Genomic DNA, 22,155 nt, shown 5'->3' on the forward strand with positions numbered 1-22,155 from the left:
CATTTGTTAAATACAGTTTTTGAAAGTAAGGGTAAGGACAGAAGATGTTGCACCTTGTTAAGCCCTATGACACTAATTGTGATTTATGGATATGGGCTGTACAAATAAAATTTGATCGATCGATTCATTGATTGATTGAAAAAAATAAAAGAAGAAACAGGAGGGGGTTGTTAGGAGCCCACTGTATATGACAGCCATGATGTTGTGATGAACGTGGTGACTCCAGGTCCTTGTAGCATCACGATCCACTTCCACTCCGCCAGGTCTTGTGGCCAGGCCCCAGTGCATTGTGGGACGCGGGCTGACGGTGAAGTCAAGATGGCTGTGGACCTGAAGCAGGGTGAAGAGCCTGCAGTGGAAAGGCCGTGAATGAAGTTTTAGACCGAACATCTGTCGTCGCTGCTGGTGAAGTCGTAATCGAACCCGCTCCGGACTCGGCACGTTTGCAAAACCTGCAGCAGAATCGCGATCAACCGAGGAGGAAGTGTCGTATGAATTCCGACGAGGAGGAGGACTGTGAGTGTGCGCCACCACAGGCCGAGACCAGCCCCGCAGGAGGACCCGATAGGTGGGGAGGCCGGGAGGAAAGAGTCGGGGATGCCGGGGATGCTAGGAGAAGCGCTGGGAGTTAGCAGCCAGCTAACTTAGCTGCTGCTGGTAGCTGCGTGGAGGCTGTTGCTCAGTGGTTTTTAGTGATCTATTTAGGCCGAGCTCCCAGTAAGCACGGGTTGGCTAAAGAATTAAATCGTTGCTATTTGGGAAACGCCAGGATTTGCATGAATAATATTTGTGCTAAGGCTAGCGGGCTTGCTACATTAGCATGCTAAGTCAGCGTTAGGATGTGCAGGTACCTGACATTTCTCCTGCCTCGCTGCCCTTTTGTTTGCATTCAAACTTGTGCTGTGGGCTTTGTGCTTCGTCACCTATTGCAACAGTCAGTAACAGGGTGCACTTACTAACGATGATGGTTTTTGCATAAATCTTTAGAAAACACACTGATTACGACCCCTAATCTCAACCAGAGGAACCTGGTGGTTTCCAGCCACAAGGCTCAGATGTAGCTCTGGAGCCAGCATGTCATTTCATCACTGTATTGCTTGTTACGCAGTTTCTAGGTCCACACAAGCCCTGATGTTCCCCTCGAACGCAACCGAGCCAAGAGCATGTGCTGTAATGATCATCAGTGCAGCACATTGTACCAACTGTTATTGTTTGTCGTCCAATCAGAGAATACGAGGAGCCTGCAATAGAAAACCCAGAAGCAAGCCGAATGTAAGTCCTTTGAATTTTCTACTCGTGTTTGACTGTTTTTGTTGCCTGTTATAACCATGTACCTGATGAAGCATATGCTCGAACCAATGGTGTGACACCAGATTGTCAGATTCATCCTGCTGCAGCGCTGGGCTCGCTTTACTTTGAATAGTCATCTGAATTATTCAAAGATCACAGTTCAGTTTCCCACGATGTAATTTTTTGCCATTAACCCATTCGCACCCACATGTATACAGTCCATCTATGTGCCGCACGTTATCACACATCCCTCACACACTGTCAACACATTTGGGGTTCAGTATCTTGCCCAACGAAACTTCCTGCATGCTGAATGGGGGGGTAATGGGGATCGAACAAACCGTCTTGTTTGTGGATGACCCGCCCTATCTCCTGAGCCATAGCTGCCGTTATCTCACATGGGAGCTAATTAGCCTTCTTAGACTTGTAAGTAATGTTTGCCTCATTAAAAAAGTTAAAATCTCCAATATAGCTGACTCGGCTCTTAAAGTGCGCATATTTAGTCCATGTACAGGTTCATCCTACATTCAATTTACTGTGATGAGTAAATTGAAGTCACGCTGTTCTTCTAACTTTTTGTGTCTCACCTCTGAATGCAGGAAGCGAGCAGCTGCCAAACATCTAATAGAGCGCTATTACCACCAGTTAACAGAGGGCTGTGGGAATGAGACATGCTCCAACTCATGGTGTGCCTCATCAGTCGGCTTCAACCGCATGGATAACAATGCGGCGGCGGTCAAAGCCCTGGAGCTCTACAAGGTCAACGCTAAGCTATGTGACCCCCACCCCTCGAAGAAGGGCACGGCCTCTGCCTACCTGGAGAGCAGCGCCCGCAGCAACTCGGCCTGCCTCAACAGGAAGATGAACCATAAAGATGTCCACTCTGTACGGGACAATTTCAGAGGTGAGTTCGTGCACAACATGTATACACTGTTGATGAGTGAAATATACTATTCCATTTATTCTGATTGTTTTGTTTTCCTTTTCATTTTTAACAATGCAATGTGGGATTCTGTGTGCAGATGTGAATTACCTGACAGAGGAGAAAGTGTATGAGATCTTGGACATCTGTGGAGAGAAGGAGGATTATTCGCCCCTGATCCGAGTAATAGGGCGGGTGTTCTCTAGTGCTGAGGGCCTGGTGGAGAGCTTCAGGAGATCCAAGCCTCACACCAAGGAGGAGCTCAAGTCCCTTCAAGGTAAAGATGAGGACAAGGACGAGGATGAGAAGGAGGCTGCTGCCTGCTCTGCCACAGCCATGGATGACTCCCCAGCTTCCTCCTCCTCATCAAGGCTGGGTGAGGGCTCTTCAGAGAAAAACGATGTCCAAAAGCTGGCCCCTGATGAGGTGTCGGTGGACATCGAAGCTGTGCGTCGGGTCTACGAACGCCTGCTATCCAATGAGAAGATTGAAGCCGCCTTCCTGAACGCACTGGTCTACCTCTCACCCAATGTAGAGTGCGACCTGACGTACCACAATGTGTATTCACGAGACCCGAACTACCTTAACCTGTTTGTTATCGTGATGGAAAACAGCAACCTCCACAGCCCAGAGTACCTGGAGATCGCCCTCCCACAGTTCTGCAAGGCCATGAGCAAACTCCCGCTGGCAGCTCAGGCCAAGCTAACACGCTTGTGGGCGCACTACAGCGCCGAGCAGATCCGGCGCATGGTGGAGACCTTCCAGCAGCTCATCACCTACAAGGTGATCAGTAACGAGTTCAACAGCCGCAATCTGGTCAACGATGACGACGCAGTGGTGGCGTCCACCAAGTGCTTGAAGATCGTCTACTATGCAAACGTGCTGGGCGGCGACCTCGACATGGAGCATAACGAGGAAGAGGATGAGGAGCCCATCCCAGAGTCCAGTGAGCTCACGCTGCAAGAGCTGCTGGGCGAGGAACGGCGGAACAAGAAGGGCCCGCGGGTGGACCCCCTGGAAACGGAGTTGGGGATCCGCACCAACGATTGTCGGCGGCCGCTCATTCCCTTCGAGGAGTTTGTCAATGAGCCTCTGAACGAGGTGCTGGAGATGGACAAGGACTACACTTTCTTTAAGGTTGAAACTGAAAACAAGTTCTCCTTCATGACGTGTCCCTTCATCCTAAATGCCGTCACCAAGAACCTGGGCCTGTACTACGACAACCGCATCCGCATGTACAGTGAGCGGCGTATTACTGTGCTCTACAGCTTGGTGCAGGGCCAGCAGCTCAACCCCTACCTGCGGCTCAAAGTGCGCAGAGACCACATAATTGATGACGCTTTGGTCAGGGTACGTGTCAGCAAGTTAAATACAGCACACTAAATGTATTGCTTCCTTTTTTAATAATTGTGGTTTAGCTGAAGGCTCATTTCACTGATCTGTTTTTTTCTTTTGACTCCGTAGTTGGAAATGATAGCGATGGAGAATCCTGCAGACTTGAAGAAGCAGCTGTATGTGGAGTTTGAAGGAGAGCAAGGTGTTGATGAAGGAGGCGTTTCCAAAGAGTTTTTCCAGCTGGTGGTGGAGGAAATCTTCAACCCAGATATTGGTAAGAAACCACACGACGATCATTAGTTAGTAAAGTTCAGTATAGAAACCACATGCTAAAAGCCCCTGACAGACGATCTGACCCTTTTCGACAGTTGTCGCTAATTATACTCGGCTGCTGTCGCTTTGTGTTTGTCTGCACGCCGCTGACACTTCCTGTCAAAGATGTGTGAGAAGAACCTCCACTCTGAAACAACACTGTTTCTGCAGTGTCCACAAATCAGAGCGAGGCATCTTCTTTCTAGTGGATCACGTCACATCACTGTCTGAGGTGGTGTTCTTTCAGCTGAGCTTTCACTCATGTATCAGATTGGATCGAGGAGCTTATCAAAAACAATGTGTCAGATAAACAGGCTGTTTAGTTAAGTATCAGACAGGACTCAGTATCAGCAGATCCTTGATCAGGACGTCACTGATAAAAATGTTACAGCTTTAAAAACCCTTGGTACCACTCTAGGTAATGATTTCAACATTTCACATCTGCTCACAGAACTCATTTATACATTTTTTCCTCTTGCAGGCATGTTCACATACGATGAGCGCACCAAAATGTTTTGGTTCAACCCGTCATCTCTTGAAAACGAGGGCCAGTACACTCTGATCGGCATCGTCCTCGGTCTGGCAATCTATAACAACTGTATCCTGGATGTCCACTTCCCCATGGTGGTCTACAGGAAGCTGATGGGCAAGAAAGGAACGTTCAGGGACCTGGCTGACGCCAACCCGGTGAGAAATGTTGTGATCACATAGTTCAAGTTGCAGCCATGTTTGAAACTTGATAAGAAATGCTAAATATGAACTGTGCTTGTGTCGGGAAGGTTCTGCACCAGAGCCTGAAGGAGCTTATGGAGTACGAGGGCAGCGTGGAGGAGGACATGATGATCACTTTCCAGATTTCCCAGACCGACCTGTATGGGAACCCACTCATGTATGATTTAAGGGAAAACGGGGACAAGATTCCAGTCACGAATGAAAACAGAAAGGTGAGGAAAAAGACATCTTTCATGCATCTGCTTTGTGTTGACAGCAGTGAATGAACAAACTGTGGCAAATATTCAAAATCCACTAGGTTAAAAGGGAGAATGTAGCTATGAAAGGCTAAAACCCCCAGTCAGCATTTTAAATGGCCATTAACTGTGTTGTTGTGTGTTGGCGCAGGAGTTTGTGGCGCAGTATGCAGAGTACATGCTGAACAAAAGTGTGGAGAAGCAGTTCAAAGCCTTCAGGAGAGGCTTCCACATGGTCACCAACGAGTCGCCGCTCAAATACCTGTTCAGACCAGAAGAAATCGAGCTGCTCATCTGCGGAAGCAGGGTGAGAGATTTTTTTCTTTCCACCACAGATTTGATTAAGTTTTTATATTTGTTTAAATGCTTCATTAACATCTATATTTTGTCTGTGTCACATGCTGCAGAACCTGGACTTCCTAGCACTTGAAGAAACGACAGAATATGATGGCGGTTACAACAGAGATTCTCGAATCATCAAGTAAGAATATGAGTGTGTGTGAGAGGGAGAAAGAATTTCAAGAAATGGTCAGGATCACGGTAAAATAATTGTCTTTGATATTACAAAGTATCACATGTACACAAAGCAACTATATTCTATAGGTTAAATGTTGATTGGACCCTGATGAACTAAAGAGTTGTGCTATTAAACAGTAAAACATGCTGATAGGTGAGAATGTAAAAGCCAGAAGTGACTGTTTGATGATGGGACTGTTCTTGTGTACATTGCACACATTCTAACCTGTCGTGTGTGTGTGTGTGTGTGTGTGTGTGTGTGTGTGTGTGTGTGTGTGTGTGTGTGTGTGTGTGTGTGTGTGTGTGTGTGTGTGTGTGTGTGTGTGTGTGTGTGTGTGTGTGTGTGTGTGTGTGTGTGTGTGTGTGTGTGTCGCAGGGAGTTCTGGGAGACGTTGCACTCGTTTGGGGAGGAGCAGAAGCGTCTCTTCCTGCAGTTCACCACTGGCACGGACCGAGCACCTGTGGGTGGGCTGGGCAAGCTGAAGATGATCATTGCCAAGAACGGCCCTGACACAGACAGGTGAGCTGCCTCGCGTCACAGTGGGAATATTAATGCGACACACTTCTTTTTTTCTTTTTTTTTTTGTTTCTTAAATTGTTCCATTAACTGCATCACTCTGTTCCACTGGTTTTTCAATCACTTCACTGCACTTAATTAAAACTAATGGAGCCTTTTCCAAATCTGCAATCAAGGGAATAACTCAACCTGACTGACTTGCTCTTATTAGACGCCTTAGGCCAATCGTGCTGAGGAGGTTTTCAAAACAGACCTCCATGAAGAGCACACACTGGTAAAAACATCACTAGGATTATTTTATACTCTATTCCTGCTAAAGGCTCAAAGCTTTTTCCTAGGACTTTCGTGTAAGATCATGTGACGTTTGACATCTTGTGCTCTTAATTTGTCTCTTTTGAAGAGTGATATGATTTCCTCTTTTTTTCACATTGCCTTTGAGCGCACTGAGAAGAGAGATCAAACGGTGCCCCTCTATGACGATGCATAAATGTCCCCGTCTTGTCTGTGTGAGAGGGAAACTGACCCGCTGTGTGTCGTCTCGTCTCGTCAGGTTACCGACGTCTCACACTTGCTTTAACGTGCTGCTGCTGCCCGAGTACAACGACAAGGAGAAGCTGCGAGAGAGACTGCTGAAAGCCATCACCTATGCCAAAGGGTTTGGCATGCTCTGAGCCCCTGCTCCACACACTCAGCAAAGGGACTCCTTCTCAGAAAGCCCACCAAACCCTCCCCCCCCCCCCCGCCCTTCCTTTATCAGACACGATCCCAACGGTGACAAAGAGTACGTTCCGAGGAAAAGCAAGTCAATAATGCGAGAGGAGACACGGTTCCAATAGAGCGCTCTGGTAGTTCTTCTGCTGTGCCTGCATCATCCCTCATCAGTCAGTGTGAGCACAGAGACCTCCTGATCAAAGTACCCCCCCACCCCACACACACATCCACATTAAGTGAATGTGCCGCAGCCTCCCCTCCTTTTTTTTTTTTCTATGTACAGAGAGGATCAGTTTCCTTATTATTTATTTGAAGGCAAAAAATGGGTGATTATTTTTTTTTTTTTCATGCCTGCCTGTTTCTTCCCTACTTGTGGAAAGGGATAAAGGTTAATATTAAACGATGTAAATTTAGGATGATACATTAACAAGTCAATATAAACCCCCCCCCGTTTATTGAACAAGAAGCTGTTAGTGTAGCCCTGAGTTCACGGAGCGTTGACAGAGGAAATCTAGTTCTAGAATAGTCTTGAATACAAAATATTGTATTCCCCAGTGAGAAGAAGAGCTCTCGCTGACCATTCCCCTCACAGCCGTCACTTATTCTTTCTACCAAGGTAAGAAATCTGGAAAATTACTGTCATTTGCTCCAAAATGGCATTATACAATAGCAATTTTTCTGTTTTTTGTTTTTGGCCTTTTTATTTCCTTTTGGGGAGGGGGGGGGGAGCGGACACCGCAGGTTAGATCCAAACCTTGTCAGAGCTGTGTAAGTGCACTTAGACATTTTCAGAATGTTTGTTTTTTGGCCACAGGTCGCCACGATTGTTTGAAGCATTTTATTTCCATGTCTTCCTGTGTTGACAATTCTAACTAAAATAAAATAAAAAAACAACAGTATTTATATATCAGTGGGGTTGGAGCTATGATACCGTATCGTGCATGTTCTGGAGGATGTCCACATGTAAACCAGTCACCGATGATGTTCTCAGATGAAGACCTAGAGCTCTTCTTGTGCCAACCTATAGTCAGATCCTAGGTGAAACCCCAGTAAGCGCTTTTGTGTTGTCTGTTTCTGGCTTAGTCTTGTCTGAGTGGACAGCTCACACTGCGGCCTCTGTTCAGTGTAACTCCAGTGTATCTCTCATACAGTCGGGTGGGCGGTGTGCACGAGAGGAAACGTCACTGACGAGCTTTGCTAACCTTGTAACCTTGAGTCCACTGGACCCAGATCTCTGGCTTTGGTTACACCTGTCATTTTATCACCTGGCAGCATCACTGGGGAAAGTGCGATCACGTCCACCAGCCCCAGATCCCAGTACGGGCTGGACGGCTCTGTGATCGGACACTGGGCACATGAGGACAGCAGTCTGAGCAAAGTGATTGTTCCGTCCAAACTGCAGTGAAGGGTCAGTCTACCCTGAAGCCCCTGAAACGTTCCCATCAGCCCCTCCTTAGCCGTTAGACCCACTGTCTTAATGTGTAGAGCTGTTGTTTGATCTGCGCTTATGAGAGGAGGGGGGGAGACAACATTTAAGGGAACAGCGACGTTTTGATTGAATGCGCTCACTAACACCATGAAATGAGAAGATGAATCTAATGTAATATCTCGTTTAAGTCCACTCACGGCCAAACGGTCAACCTCGCTCTGTAGAACAAGAGGATGCGGTCACGTTTATATTGTATAGTTTTAGTTATAATGGATACACAAAGGCGAGGGTACCTGTGTCTCCCCCCCTCCCCCCTCTGTACACAGAGACAACACTGATGTGGATTGTCTTCTGCGACTCCGGGGAGACGGTACTGTGTGGACACATCACTGTGATCACATTTCAATTTGGATCTGTGACATACGTTCATTGAGAATGAAAACAGGTGTAACCACTGTCGATGAAGAAGTCGTTTTTGTGTGTTTTGTCAACATGAATTGGAATATCAGCTGTGAAATACCCCCCCCCCCCCCCTCTCAAAGAACAGGCAGACATTTTCTTTTCTTTTATAATTCTTTGTTTGTTCACTTTATTGGGCTGTAATTTTTTTTATTTTTGACCTCTGCTATTTTCAAACTTTGTCAATCGAGGGCAAGCAACACATGTCATCAGATGCCCCCTGCTGGGTTTGAAATGACTCGACAGTTGAACCAAGTTATTTAAACCACTTATGAGGAAGAGAAAAAAAACAAAGTGGACCCAACTGAAATATCAGTTCATTGAATTGTTGTATCGTGCACATACAGTAACTATGGATTTGTACATTGTTTCCAAGACGATCCTCTGCAAAAAGCATTGTTTCTTTTCTTTTTTTAGCTCATTTACTAAAAAATGATATATACCCAGATCCTTTCAAACCACGAGCTGTGTTCTTGAAATCTAAATTTATTTTCCAGAGTTCCAATCGTTCAGTAGAAATTGAGAATCAATGTAAACCATCGCATCAAGGTGCAGCCAGTCTTCACTCAAACTTGAGATGGATCACAAAGCTCAAGCACAATGTCAGTTTAACATGGTTTTACTTCCAAAATAAGTGTTTGAGATCATTTGGGTAAACTGGATAAATGCATGTTGCTGTAATGCGTTCGAACAGTTTCCCCCCCTCATCTCAAGTGCTGGTGTGAAATGGTACAGCTCCTATGTCACGGTCTGCTCACCAGCTTCTCTAAACTTTCAACCACAGCTCACTGTCCTTATCAGTAAATGAAGCTGGCTCATCTGTCAATTTGTCCAGTCACAGGATACCAGATGGTCCTACGTGGGGGGGGGGGGAGTGTAACCCCTGCCTCTGTTCAGAGATGGTTCTCCAATGTGAATGTCCTTGATCTTTCCTTTGCTTTCTCGGTGTCAACTTCGAGGACCATCCAGAGGTCAAAGATCAGTGGAGAGGCAGGGTTTTCCATTTCTCCCTCGTAACCAGCCGCCTGTTACCGTGTGACCCACGTTTATTTTCATATGGCGACCGAGCCGAACTTCAGGACATCCCAGCAAACTCGATCCACTGATGAAATCCAAGAGATGTGGTTGAAAGGCCCGGGGGAAATTGCTAAGTGGACCGTCAGTTAATATTTCTTAGGGATTATTTAATGAATGTTTCCTTGAACAGAACCTTGTTCAAAGTGTAACCTTGTTGAAAGCATCAGCGCAGGGGAGGAGCGATACAACGAGGCCTGTCTGCTTCGTGTTGTCATGGGCACGTCTGTGGTGGGAGGTGGGAGGTTGAATCTGTCCTGTGAATCAAGACTACCTGATACTTTGAATCTCTGCTCAGCCTTGGGGGGGCGTGACGGCGCTCCGCAGCACGCCACTGAACCACGGTGCTCAGACCGCCGCCGCACACGACAACCCTGAGCCATTCTTTGTGTTCCATTGCTCTTTATTTTCTTCGTGGTCACGGTTTCAACCAGATCTGGGCGAAAATGATGAACTTTCCTTCACTGCTTGTTCTGGCCTGCGACGGAGGACAAACACTGGACTGTGTTGCAGAGTCACCACAGCACTGTAGTAAACTTTGCTCATGTTGCTCTTAAGTAAACCTCAATCATGTGGAAGGCTCAAACAAAGGGTAAAGGATTAGTTCCAACAGTTATCGAGCCCAGATCTGGTTTCAGCTGTTTTAACATTACTCTGTACCTCCGTTTTGTAATGCTGAAGATGCTGCTCACCTGGGCTCCGGAGCCTTGTGAAGGTCAAAGGTGAGAGGGCAACCTGATCTTGGAAAGGGAAGCGTTTTTTTCTCGTGAATTGGTTTTACTCGACAGTTCCAAACAGTTTCTAAAAAGATAAAGGCTAAACTGATGAAAGGCTAAAAGTATTCAGTGTTGTGAAAACATGCTAAATAAAGATGACTGCTTTTTTCCAACTTGTGTCGCTGTCGAACCCTGATTTGAAGTCCACAGATTTGTTGATGTCGTGAAAATGAATGTCGTCATGTTCGGCTCTTTAACAGCGTGTCAGTCGATGTATAGCTTTGACTAGAAAATGATTTCTGCTGCTTTCTATATAAAGTAACTTATATTATCTAAAATAGAAAATGCCCGGAAATGTGAATAAAGGTTTGTCACTGATCAAGGTGGACATAGAGGGGAAAGAAGATCAGTGGTGTCCTTATCCAGCCATAAAGGCCATAAAGGAAATGGAGAAGTTCTCACACTGAATTTTGAATCTTCCCCCAAAAAGTTTAATGATGCAACATTTTGACCTGGAAGGGAACTTTTCACCCAACCTGAAATTAAAGCAGTGCCTTGTAGTCACATGCTCTGCGGTGACGAATCAGACCGGTGTACACAGTTAAAAGAAGTCAGGCAAATGTTATTATGATCATTTGAAAATGTAGTTACAAGCTGAGCATTTTTTACACTTGGTCTCTAGAAGGTTGAAGGTGTGACTTCAAATTCATTTCAAACTGGTCTTGAAAAACACCCATCTCATGCTCTTATTTAAAAGTGTCACTTTTAAAAATCCATGCTTCAAATAGGACAAACTGAATGCACAATACATTTTTCATGGTTTAAATTTTTACAGTGTTCTTGTCAAACTTGGGACAGGTGCGTGGAGGGGAACTGCATTTTATGGAAAATCTAGGCAAAGTGGTGCTGAAAGTACTGGTTGTGTAACAGATTACTTTATATGCTCACATGAATACATACTTAAATTATTCTTTAAACATTTATTTCCAGGGCAAATCAAATGACAAACTTCAATTCTGACATCAAAACAATACCTTATTTGATACCTTTTGTTACCCGGTACTATAAAGTATATTTTACTTATGTACAAAATGAATTCAGTGATGATTGGTGTGTACGAGGTGTCCTTCATTGGATGACCCTGGAAGGAAATGGAAGGAGTCCCGCCGACCTCTACTCGTCTATCCTGAGGGTTCGGACCTGGTTTGAAATATTACTGAGCCGCTGTTTGAGTTTACGCTGGGAGGATTCATACTGGTCTGACAGCTTTCGGAATTTGGTTGTCATGACGTCCATAGTGGATTCGATCTTGTTGACTTTGTTCTCCAAGTCTTTGGCATCAGAAGCGGTGACCAGTGACTCGTCGATGAGATTATCTTTCATCAGGATGGACCTCCCCTTATCCTCGAGGGCATTTTTAGCATCAGGATACTCGGTGAGCGCCTCCATCAGATCGTCTTTGGACAGGGCGAACAAATCAGAGTAGCCCACACTTCGGATGTTGGCGGTTCTTCGGTTTCCGGCCTTACTGCCCTTGATCCCTAAAATGCTAATTTCGCCGAAGTATGCCCCGTCACTGAGAACCACAAACTGGGTAACCCCATCATCTGCTACTACGGCCAGTTTTCCTGCTTTGATGATATACATTTCCCTGCCGATGTCCCCCTTCTTACAGATGAAATCACCGGGACTGAAAACCTGAGGCTGAAGCTTGAGGACCAGCTCAATAAGCAAACCTGCTTCACAGTCCTGAAAGATGCGCACTTTTTGTAGGGTCTCCAGATGCACGTTGATGGCTATCTCCGCCTTTAGCTTGTCCGGCAGGTTCTTCAGCACTTGCTTTTCATCACAGGTTTTCTCCTCTGTCCACAGGTAGTCAAACCACTTCACCACCCTCGCTTCCAGGTCCTTGGTGACCTTCCGGAACTGCATGTACTGCTTGATAGAGTCAATCTTAGCCTGGAACTCTACACGTGCCGCGTTCATGTTAGAAATCATAGCGCCGACATTTCCTACAATGGTGGCAAAGATCAGAACCCCAGTGAGGAAGTCACACACTACAAAAAAGTATTCGACATCTCGGACTGGGGGCGGCGTCTCGCCAATAGTGGTCAAAGTAAGAGTGGACCAGTAAAAGCAGTAGACGTACTGTCTGGCCAGACGTGCAAACTCTGGATTCTTCATGGATGGATACACCCAGGTGTCTGAGCCAAAGCCGAGCACCTTGGAGAAGGCAAAGTAGAGGCAAGCGTTCCAGTGGATAATGATGATGATGTAAAGTACAAGATTACCAATACGGAATATGTTGGGGTAGTTGGTTCGCGTCTCAGTCCGATCGAAGAACTCAAAGAGTCGGCCCAACCGAAAGAGACGGTTGAACCTCCACTCTGGGTTGTTGAGTCCAATTTTCAGGAAAACAAAATCAGTGGGAATTAATGACATTACATCTAATCTGAACTGCCGTGTCTTTATGTACTTCTCTTTCAGGATCTTTCCGTCCCTTACAAGCAGTCCTTGCTCCAGAAAACCTGTTGACACATCAGAATGTGATCAGCATTAGGGTTTCCTGAAAATCACAAACGTCACACAACCGGCCAATGTCCCATCACTGACCTGTTCTGGATCTCACAAACGTGTCGGCTAAGTACATGACGTCTGAACCGTAGTCCAAAACCAACCACAGTGTTGTGTCAACAGACTGTAGTTCATTAAAACAAGCCCTGCAAGGAAATAGAAACATAAGACAAGCAACTCTAGGACAACATTAAGATTAATGGAGGAAAAACCAAATGCCATGAAGTCCGACCTGGCCACCAGCAACATCAGGTTGTAGAACACTGGGATGGAGATCAGGCTCAGCCAGTAGTAGTACATATCTGTGGCAGGGTCCATGATCCACACCTCTTTCTTTCTGAATGAGAAAAAGTAGGTTTATGTCGTATTGGAAATGACACGACCCAGTTTAGAAAAGATCAACTTCTGGCAAGCGTCACAGTCTCTGCAAATGAAAACTTATGATGGAATAGATTATTTTCTTTATCACATAGTAATAATAATAACAATAATGCATCAGATTCATACAGCGCTTGTCAAAGCTCTCAAAGACGCTTTACATGCTCTAGGATATGTTAAGGAAACAATCAATAAACTCTTTAATACAAAGAAAATGATTTGAAACTTACGGCTCTTCCTTCTTGACATCTTTCTTGTCGTCTTTCTTGTCGTCTTTCTTGTCGTCTTTCTTCTCATCCTTCTTCTCATCTTTTTTGCTGTAAATATCCATAAACAGAGGCAGGCTGGGTTAATATGTTTAATCTATAGCTGCCACACAAGTGGTGTTAGAAAGCCAGAGGGAGGCGCTGTGACGCTGTTAAAACAAGCAGCCGTCCTTGTGATGCCAGTTTAAACAACTGATTTGACATTTTCTGAGCTCAGACATAACATAAACACCCAACCTTTAATTTTAAGAGTGACACTACAGGGAAAGATTCTAAGAATGACAATATTTTGAACACATGTATTCAGGAGAACTTGGAGCTGACACCGTCAATTAACCAGGTAGTGTTATGAAACTGTAACTTACTCATCCTTGTTGTTGCAGTTGTTCGTGTTGTGTGCAGCCAGAGGCCAGCGGCTGTCACTGCAAGGGGAACAAGTAGACAGAAATAAATATATATTGTGTTCGAGCATAAGGATAAAAATGAGGCCTTTAAAGAATTAAGTCCAAGTGTCGTTAATAAAGTCAAACTACTGAAGAACTACTTTTTATTTAAATGTTTTCAAGAAGATTTTGAGCAAACTTCTAGCATTAGAGCGTATAACCTTCTACAAAATGCTTAATGTAGATTCCTTGATGAAATTATACTTTGGCATTGGTTTTAGTAACAAGGAACTCCTTCGTTTTCTACCCAGTGTGGTGATCAGTATCAGGTCTAAGAGAAAAACTATACAGCTCTCCATTTATTTCACACACTGTCTTGGTGACATCTTCAAACCTTTTTTTAAATTTATAAATGTTTGAATTTGAGGATTTAATTGTGCATTAGAGCTTTCAGAGGCTGGACGTGGCTGCAGGTTCACAGCTCACCTGCTCCTGCTCCTCATGTCGCCCTCTGTCCTCTGGCCGCCGGAGCTGGACTCCAAGGGGCCGACGCTGCTCCTGCCCCAGTGCATCATGCGGGACAGCCTTGGGAAAGAGATGAAGGTGAAGTTACTGGCAGATGAACACAACACCTGTAAATCCTGCAACATGGACTTGCTTTGTTCTGGGACTGCACTCGATAGTGGGACTCACCTTGACAGCAGCCCTGTTCCCGCAGAAGATGTCTGATCCTGGGTGTCCATCAGCCTGGAGACACGGAGCAGGACAGTTAAACCTGAGACAGACCTGGAGACCCTTCAGAGACAACACTGCCCAGATGTCCTGGGAGCACTGGAGGTTCTCTCCCTGCCTTCACATTTGATTCATTAAATTAAATATTTTGAGTTTAAAACCCCTCACTACAATAAATTGTTCACTCTTATTGATCACACTTATTAAAGTATATCAAAATAAATCTTACGTATGGATTTCAATGTCAATATCTCTACATTAGCTTTAATCTGGTGGACATCTACTCATAGATTGACCCACACAGAGTTTATTATTTTCTAACACAACATGTAGATTCTCACACAAACAGATATTACACAGGAAAACTATTTCAAGCGTATATATGTAGATAGCTGAGCTTGTGGAGCACACACACACAATTGAAATAATCAATCAAGTCAGAGATCTTATCTTGGCCTGGCCTCATTAATAAATGAGATCACACACATACACACAAAACATAGAGTAGTTATACGTTCGTACTATAGGTATACAAAGTGAAGACAGACTGTCAGTTTGTGTTTAGTCTCATTAGCTCGCCACGTTTCTTCTTTAGCACGTTAACTCAAATCCTCCTCTCCCAGATTACATCAGCTAAAATTAGACTTTCAGCCGTGTGGGACTTTGAAAAGCTCAACTTCAGACAACTTCTGTTCTTTCAGTCCCACTGCAACACGAAAAACAACCACTCTCTGCCCCCCGAGGGTGTAGTTTACCTGAATGGGAGTGATGAAGACGAGTCAGGAGAAGTCAGGGTGAGCTCTGAATCGGTCTCATGCTGCTCCTGGTCACTTCTTCCTCCGTCCAATCAAACAGGAGTCTGCTGGCCACAGGATTCAGACGCAGAGAACACACTGTTATCGTGTTATATCCTCTAACATAAGACACAGCGGAACACATTCCACTCCTGCTTTTCCAGAGACAAACTCATCCTCTGCCGTGGAGCAGCTGCTTCTGTTCATCCACAGTGCACCACCTCCCAGCAGGTGATAGAGGGAGGAGGAGGGGGAGGGGGAGGAGGAGGAGGAGGAACTCTTCTACATCTTTGAACAAAAGTACCTGGGAATGCTTAGTAGAACCATAAAGGGTTATTTGGCTTGTCCCAAAAGGTTAGGCATGCTGGACTGTTAGTTAAGTTTGGTGTTTAATATTTAAAATTACTTTTTGTTTAACCTGGTGGTTTAAGATGGGGGTGGGGGGGAGGGGGGTGGAGGTGGAGTCCGATGTCTCACTTTAGCTGCACACGCTCTAAGAGGATTTACTCAGACTGGGAAGGAATATAAATAAAGACTCGGACTCCAGGCTGTCCTGTTTATCAACCAGGGAAAGGGAAGATGTATATTTATCAGTGATGGAACATTACACCCCCATGATATAGTTTCCTATGTCAGTCAATATTAAACTGTAACAGCGTAATTAAAGCAGTCGCATCAGTTCAAAATATAAAGGTACACACAGACTTCTTTTTCATGTAATACATTGAGTCATTAAATGACATACATATATCACGATATATATATATATCGTGATATATGTATAATTGTGTGTGTGTGTATCATTGCCACTGGGGCTGGACTGCAGCCACACAGCAGAGTCAGATTAGCTGCCGTACATGAGATTAGCTGTAATCTGTTGATGCCTCTTGTGGAGCGGGCGGAGGAGAAGTGATGGATCACAGCTCACACTGATGAGCACTGGTTGGTCTGTGAGAGAAACAGCTGCTGTCCTCAGATCATCCCTGTCATCCCGATGATGAGCTTCTGTAGACATAATAATAATTAAAAACATAATAACACATAATTCCTCATCCTCAATTTACTTCAGTTTGTTCCTGAACTGAAAAAAAATGTTCACTCCTCTAGTATAAGCCATTGTTTGAGTGACGTTTGTCCAGTATGTAACGGTCACGAAATAACAGTGTATTTTTACATTCTTGAGAAGTAATCCTTTTGTATTCAAAGTATTTTTACACCTGTTACCGACCACTTAAACGTATCTCACTTACTCCATTTAAAGAGCAGCTTAACTCCCTGTTCTTAGCTTGAACACAACGTTATTAAAAACTGCCCTGGGTGTGTTGAACACGTCTGAGTCCTGTGAATCAGGAGCACAGCAGCTCAGGCTACACCACAGATATTAATGACTCCACATGTCATTTAGGATTTAGTGTCGAGTTCCTCTGTGAAAAGAGGATGTGAACTTTAAATATTTGTCTGTTACTGCTCTGCCTGCTGCCTCGCTCCGTCCCTGGTGCCTGCGACGCTCACTTCAAGACACTGTCGATGACCCATAGATAATCGCTGGCCCCATGTGCATTTATAATTGCTGAGCTGCCCTGGATTCAGCTTGTTGTCTCCAGTGCCTCCCAGGGTGCACTGCTCAGCAGCTCAGAAAACCATGGGACTCATATTTAACAGCATGTGTAAATAACTTGTGAATTGTGGGATATAATAGACGTTTAGAGCAGGCACAGTGTAGAGGACACTGGTTATTAATAAGTCTGTTATAGTAAAGGAAAAAGAGTTGGACTCAGGCGTCCTCCACTGCATAAAAAGTCACTTTCGAGAACAAACGACCTGCTACGTCTCCAAAAGAACGGGGAGAAAATGATGTGATGATTCAGCCAATGAAACTAATCTTTCGTAATTATTGCACGTACTATTTGCAAATGTTCACGAATAAAAAGTTACGAGTAAAAGTCTATAAATCTGGATCCACAAGATTAAAACAGGTTACAGAGAGAGGCTCAGTCTCAGCACATCATCATCATCACTGTTGATACCAACTCCCAGTGCTGCTGATGTGTTAACAACCTGCTGACAGCCGCCGCTGATCTGACTCACCAATTAAACTGGTTTCAGCCTGAGTGCCAGCTCAGCGTGTGCCCCCCCCCACGGGAGCTCCGCCATCATCTGGCATCTTCCGGCGTCTCTGCTCATGTTCACCTCCGCGAATGAGACGGTCCAGCCTCACAGAGGACAAAGCAATGGTGCGTTCAGGCGTTCATCATCCATCTGTAAAATCACCACCAGGGCACCTTGTGCTGATGAGGGTAAACAGGGATGAGGTTTCAAGAGTCGCATTCACACACTGTCACACATCATTCATACATCCTGTCAGGACAGCCATCAGGGCCAGTATGGTGTTCAGTCTCTTGCCTGTGGACACTTCGGCATGGAGGAGTCGAACCGGCAACCCTCTGTTTAGTGGAAGGCCCTCTCTAGCTCCTGAGGCAAAGCCAGCCGATGTCTGGCTTTCAGCCACATGCATGGTGAGGAATTTCAACCACAGTCAGGGGGGTTCTATCAGAGTAAACAAAGCAAACAATGGCCTGGGGCCCCCCGAGCTGAGAGGGGGGCCCCGCAAGACCGGCTGTCCACATCAACAACCTCATTAAATTCTATGATCGGCTATCTACAGGATACTGCAACAACCGCATGAAACCACCTAACGAAGTTTAATGTAAGGCCCCCAGGTGCATTTAACCTTATAGGGGCCCCCAAATCCCTTGAAACGCCCATGACCACAGTTCTTAAACTCATCACCGAGGAGCTAGTCGAGATTCGGCCTTAAAAAAGTCAGAGGTCCTCTGAGTCCAATCTGTCTGCAATAAAGTATTTGATTTTAAATAAGCCACGTCATGATATATTAACTTTAAATGTAGTAAACTAATCTTCCCAGCATCCTTCTGTTTCCTCTTGTGTCAGCTGCTGTTGTCAGCTGAGGGACATTCTACCCGCCCTTTGATTTATCAAGCGCTGCTGCCCTCTTGTGCTCAGAAGTAATACAAATATATGTAGTTATTAAGACACCTATACATCATCCAAACAGCCAATCACGAGGCAGCAGTGCAGAACGTCAGTCAACATCAGACTTATGAAAAATGTGATTTCATGTATGTAGTGAGGGGGGTTCTGAAAGTACTGCCATTTTAATGTGGGTTTGCAGTATTAGAAGTCTGATTGTCACAGTCTATGTAAATACTGTTGCCGACCATTTTCATTCCTTTAAGGCCACGGTTCTCCATCTTCTAATGGCTACTGCAAAAGCCTCAAATTGGCCTTTAATGAACGTGACAGTGAGTTCAGTGTCCTCCCCCACTGTCCTGCATCCAGCAGAGGCTTTGTGGTGTGTTAGAGCAGGAGACTGGCAGCATGAATCTGCAGGGATGACGGAGTGTGACGTTCCTAATAAAGTGCTCGGTGGGTGTGCGTCTCAGAGAAGGGCTTTGAATGACGGGTCTCAGTAAACCAGATTCTGTCATTGTGTGTGTGTGTGTGTGTGTGTGTCAGTAATTCCGCAGTGTGCGTTCCCACAGTCCGAAAGCTAATCATGTGCAGGATATCTGAGCGAGACAGGGACAGAGCTATCAGAGGGACAGTCCCCTCCTGCCTGCCAACCACGCAGCACGTGTGCGTCACATGATGCAGTGTAATCAGCGGAGATGACCTTGTGATGCTTGACAGTGTGTGAATGAGAGCGGGGGTCAGGAATATGACTCATCCTGACATTGCGACACATGCGGATGAGTTTGACCGAGAATGGAAATGATGAAAACATCCCCCCCCCCCCCCATTACATTAGTGGTGGGCCTGGCTTGTTGCCATGGAGCTTGCTAGTTGGTGTATGGTATACATTGTGTGAGTGAATGAGCTGCAGCCTGCAGGATGTGTTGGGTGAACACCCGGGGGCCCAGCAGGCCTGAGGGCCCTCGCATTAAGGTTATAAATCCACGCCACCAACCAGGACACATACATTACTAAACCATGCACCCAGGGGATAAGTTGTTAGAAAGTAATAATGTGCTGATTCTGTATTTTTGTGTGCTTTTCCAGTACTGCACAGTGGTCATTTATAATGATCTGATCTTTATCTTGAGAGAAAACAAGACCTCCATCACTTTCTCTATCTTATCTCCTTAAACTCCTCTGTCTAACTCCTGCGAGAACTCAGCTGCCCGAGAACATTGTCCACGCACACAGAAAGAATACAAAGAGAAATGCTGATTAACACGTCTACCTCATTTCAAAACCTCTGATGTGTTAATCTCATGCCCTCCTCTCTGTCGTGAGACAACCCCTGGCCCTTTCTCGGGTGCTTGTGTTTCCGTCTGCCTGCATGTCAGGTATCTGGTGGGTGGGGCGGGGGGGGGGGGGGGGGGGGGGGGGGGGGGGGGGGGGGGGGGGGGGGGGGGGGGGGGTTGTGAGAGCGGCTCGTCCACAACCCAGTCTCCCCCCCATTCCATCTGCCTAATTGTACTGAATTTCCCTAAATTGCCCCTGGGATGTTTGATAGAAAGTGCCACACAGAGACGCCCTGTGTAGATGTGTGGGTTGATGGCAACACTTTACTGTGAAGTGCTTTGAGTGGTCTTCAAGACTAGAAATCCTCAATATAGATAAGATAAGATAAAACTTTATTGATCCACACACGGAGGAAATTCAGCTGCAGGCAGGTCAGACTAATTAATAATTAATTAAAAACCAGGGCAGTATTTTATTTCTTAATAAGACCATTACCACCAAGCAAACTATTCAGGAATTAGTGCCTCCTCGCGTAGTTGAACCCTCAGTGATCCACTTAACAATTTTCTCAAGAATTGTCCATAAAGTTAAAGAAGACGGAATCACCAGTTACTCCACTTGTATCGGATCTGGCTGTTTACCGCCTGAAACTCCTGAAGCGCTTTCAAAACTCACACAATGAACCGTGCTTACCATGCGACCACGTGGCCTAATGGATAAGGCGTCTGACTTCGAATCAGAAGATTGAGGGTTCGAGTCCCTTCGTGGTTGATCTTCCCTTTACTTGAAAATCCTCGTAGCGGGAGAGGTTATGAAATACAGATCACGGGTTCTATACGTGACGTTCTGCAGAAGGGAAGTGAACCTTTGAATGCCACATTTTTGCAAAACAGGAAGTCAGCCCGACTTGACAGAGATACTCTTGATAACATGATGCATCATCAAATCTTTAACCGCAGCCCTGAACAAATCAAAAGCAACGTTCACAAAGCAAAGTTAAAACACTTTGTTGAATGCACCATGTTTTAAGGAGAGGGGCTGTTTTTATATGTGTTTCGTGCAGCTACTCTGCGAATGCTGGCAGCTGGTGATTCTTGTGAGTATGGAACCTGAGACTCTGGCATAATTAGCTGCAAACCTGACCCATTTGGGCAAATTGAGCAATTTTAAGGGGAAGTCCTGCCTGCAAGGAAAAGAATAGCTGATATGCTACTTATGATCATGTGGTAACCATTTGGGTATCAGGTCGCCCACCAGGTGAATGATCTTCACAAGGGGTCAAATCATATCGCCCATTCAACTAGTTTTGGGAGCGTCTCCCCCCAAACGAGGCTCGCGGGGCGGTGAGCAGCTGCAGACTGCGATCCCGAGGAGGGACACGCTATGATCATTGAGGCACAAAAACGACAAAGGGCCATCCTGTCTGATCCAGTCTGACAGAAGGGAGGCATGGGAGGAATGTGTCACAACACATGCTGCTCATTATCTTGTGGTTCATCAGTGTATGTGTCACAATCTAAAACGACAAGGGGGCTTTGTGGCGAGCGCAGACAGAAGATCCCCGTCTTTGTATCATCTACACTGTTTTGTAAAAATATGACTCTTGCCGGAGCTTGTTTTTGTTATTTGTGTCTAGTTTATTGTTGTTAAAATGTTTTAAACGCTTACATTTCTCTTTTGAAAATCTCCTTAACAAGACGTTAAGGAGAAAGGGCAGGATGTGACTTTTGGTATTCACATTAAACTATGCTTGGATTAAGTTAGATGGGGTAAGAGTATATCGACACCCTTCCTAGTGACCTATGTGTCCTACAGGGTCAGTCTGTCTCCTTATAGTGCCGGCTTGTCCGCTCAGATTATGTTTTGCAGTTTGGTATAAAGTTAACCTTAAGAAGAGCGTGGTTATGATTGCTTAAACCAAAGCGGATTAAAAGCTAAATTTCCCAATTTCTTAAATATTGGACCAAGCACTCACAGTGGTGGACAAAGTAAAATATCTGGGTCTATGTTCATTGTCTTGTTTCTGTTTGTGTCTTAACAATTATCTAATGTATTGGAAAAATGAACCAAGTGTGGTTGAAAACTATTTTGTAGTTGAGTGTAAGTTTTTGCAGACCTGTCTAAAGACTTTATGACCTGAGCTGTTTTATGGTCTGAACTGTTTATGACCTGAAAACTGTCAGACCCTTTTGCCGCTTATTTACCCTCCAAAGAACGGAATGTATGTCTGATTATCTCCTTAGGAAACCCATGTAAATCAGTTGTTTGTGTTTAGATTCCTCTCTCTCCTGCGCCTACAGAACCAGTCTGGATTGGTTCAGAGAGACAGCCCTCAGTTCTCCTATATAGGATCCTTGTATTTGGCTGTTCTCCATCTTCACTCTGAGATCCTTGTGACTCTCTGTGTTGATCCTTTCTGCAGAAAGCCCCTATTAAAATACACGTGGATAACTTTGGTGTTTCCAGCCTCTTGTATTTCCAGATTTCCATCACACTGAGTGAGAGAGTTC

The 22,155-nt window shown here is 45.2% G+C and overlaps 2 protein-coding genes and 1 non-coding gene across 4 annotated transcripts; 2 read left to right on the forward strand and 1 right to left on the reverse strand.

The window, feature by feature from the left end:
• Nucleotides 1-220: 220 nt before the first annotated feature.
• LOC117772426 (ubiquitin-protein ligase E3A) lies at nucleotides 221-8,765 on the forward strand. Of its 2 annotated transcripts, none has more exons than XM_034603555.1 (11): nucleotides 221-516; nucleotides 1,228-1,272; nucleotides 1,890-2,194; nucleotides 2,313-3,562; nucleotides 3,677-3,821; nucleotides 4,341-4,546; nucleotides 4,639-4,803; nucleotides 4,979-5,134; nucleotides 5,235-5,308; nucleotides 5,720-5,863; nucleotides 6,411-8,765. In XM_034603555.1, coding segments are annotated over exons 2-11 (2,568 nt in total). In that variant the 5' UTR covers nucleotides 221-516; nucleotides 1,228-1,270; the 3' UTR covers nucleotides 6,532-8,765. The 2 variants fall into 2 exon arrangements, with proteins under 2 accessions (XP_034459446.1, XP_034459437.1); XM_034603546.1 differs by having other exon boundaries at nucleotides 264-568.
• A 2,281-nt stretch (nucleotides 8,766-11,046) lies between these two features.
• Nucleotides 11,047-15,599, reverse strand: LOC117778569 (cyclic nucleotide-gated channel cone photoreceptor subunit alpha-like). Its single transcript, XM_034614278.1, has 8 exons — nucleotides 15,338-15,599; nucleotides 14,544-14,597; nucleotides 14,337-14,435; nucleotides 13,833-13,889; nucleotides 13,432-13,518; nucleotides 13,056-13,160; nucleotides 12,863-12,969; nucleotides 11,047-12,777 (listed from the first exon to the last, which is right to left on the reverse strand). The coding sequence occupies exons 2-8, from the start codon at nucleotides 14,591-14,593 to the stop codon at nucleotides 11,423-11,425; spliced, it is 1,860 nt and encodes a 619-aa protein (XP_034470169.1). The 5' UTR covers nucleotides 14,594-14,597; nucleotides 15,338-15,599; the 3' UTR covers nucleotides 11,047-11,422.
• Nucleotides 15,600-20,343: 4,744 nt separating this feature from the next.
• Nucleotides 20,344-20,416, forward strand: trnar-ucg. Its single transcript has one exon. It is a non-coding gene; the product is annotated as a tRNA-Arg (tRNA).
• The last annotated feature ends 1,739 nt before the right edge of the window (nucleotides 20,417-22,155 follow it).

Source organism: Hippoglossus hippoglossus, chromosome 2, assembly GCF_009819705.1.
Source record: "Hippoglossus hippoglossus isolate fHipHip1 chromosome 2, fHipHip1.pri, whole genome shotgun sequence".
In the NCBI taxonomy this organism is placed as follows: domain Eukaryota; kingdom Metazoa; phylum Chordata; class Actinopteri; order Pleuronectiformes; family Pleuronectidae; genus Hippoglossus; species Hippoglossus hippoglossus.

What these genes read in the sequence shown, in the direction of transcription:
- LOC117772426 (XM_034603546.1), top strand. Translation starts at nt 492, where the DNA reads ATGAATTCCGACGAGGAGGAGGACTGTGAGTGTGCGCCACCACAGGCC. An exon ending in TTGATGACGCTTTGGTCAGG is followed by an intron (nt 3,563 to 3,676) that starts GTACGTGTCAGC and finishes TTGACTCCGTAG; the next exon opens with TTGGAAATGATAGCGATGGA. An exon ending in AATCTTCAACCCAGATATTG is followed by an intron (nt 3,822 to 4,340) that starts GTAAGAAACCAC and finishes TTCCTCTTGCAG; the next exon opens with GCATGTTCACATACGATGAG.
- LOC117778569 (XM_034614278.1), bottom strand. Translation starts at nt 14,593, where the DNA reads ATGGACACCCAGGATCAGACATCTTCTGCGGGAACAGGGCTGCTGTCA. An exon ending in GATGTCAAGAAGGAAGAGCC is followed by an intron (nt 13,161 to 13,431) that starts GTAAGTTTCAAA and finishes TTTCTCATTCAG; the next exon opens with AAAGAAAGAGGTGTGGATCA. An exon ending in CTGATGTTGCTGGTGGCCAG is followed by an intron (nt 12,970 to 13,055) that starts GTCGGACTTCAT and finishes ATTTCCTTGCAG; the next exon opens with GGCTTGTTTTAATGAACTAC.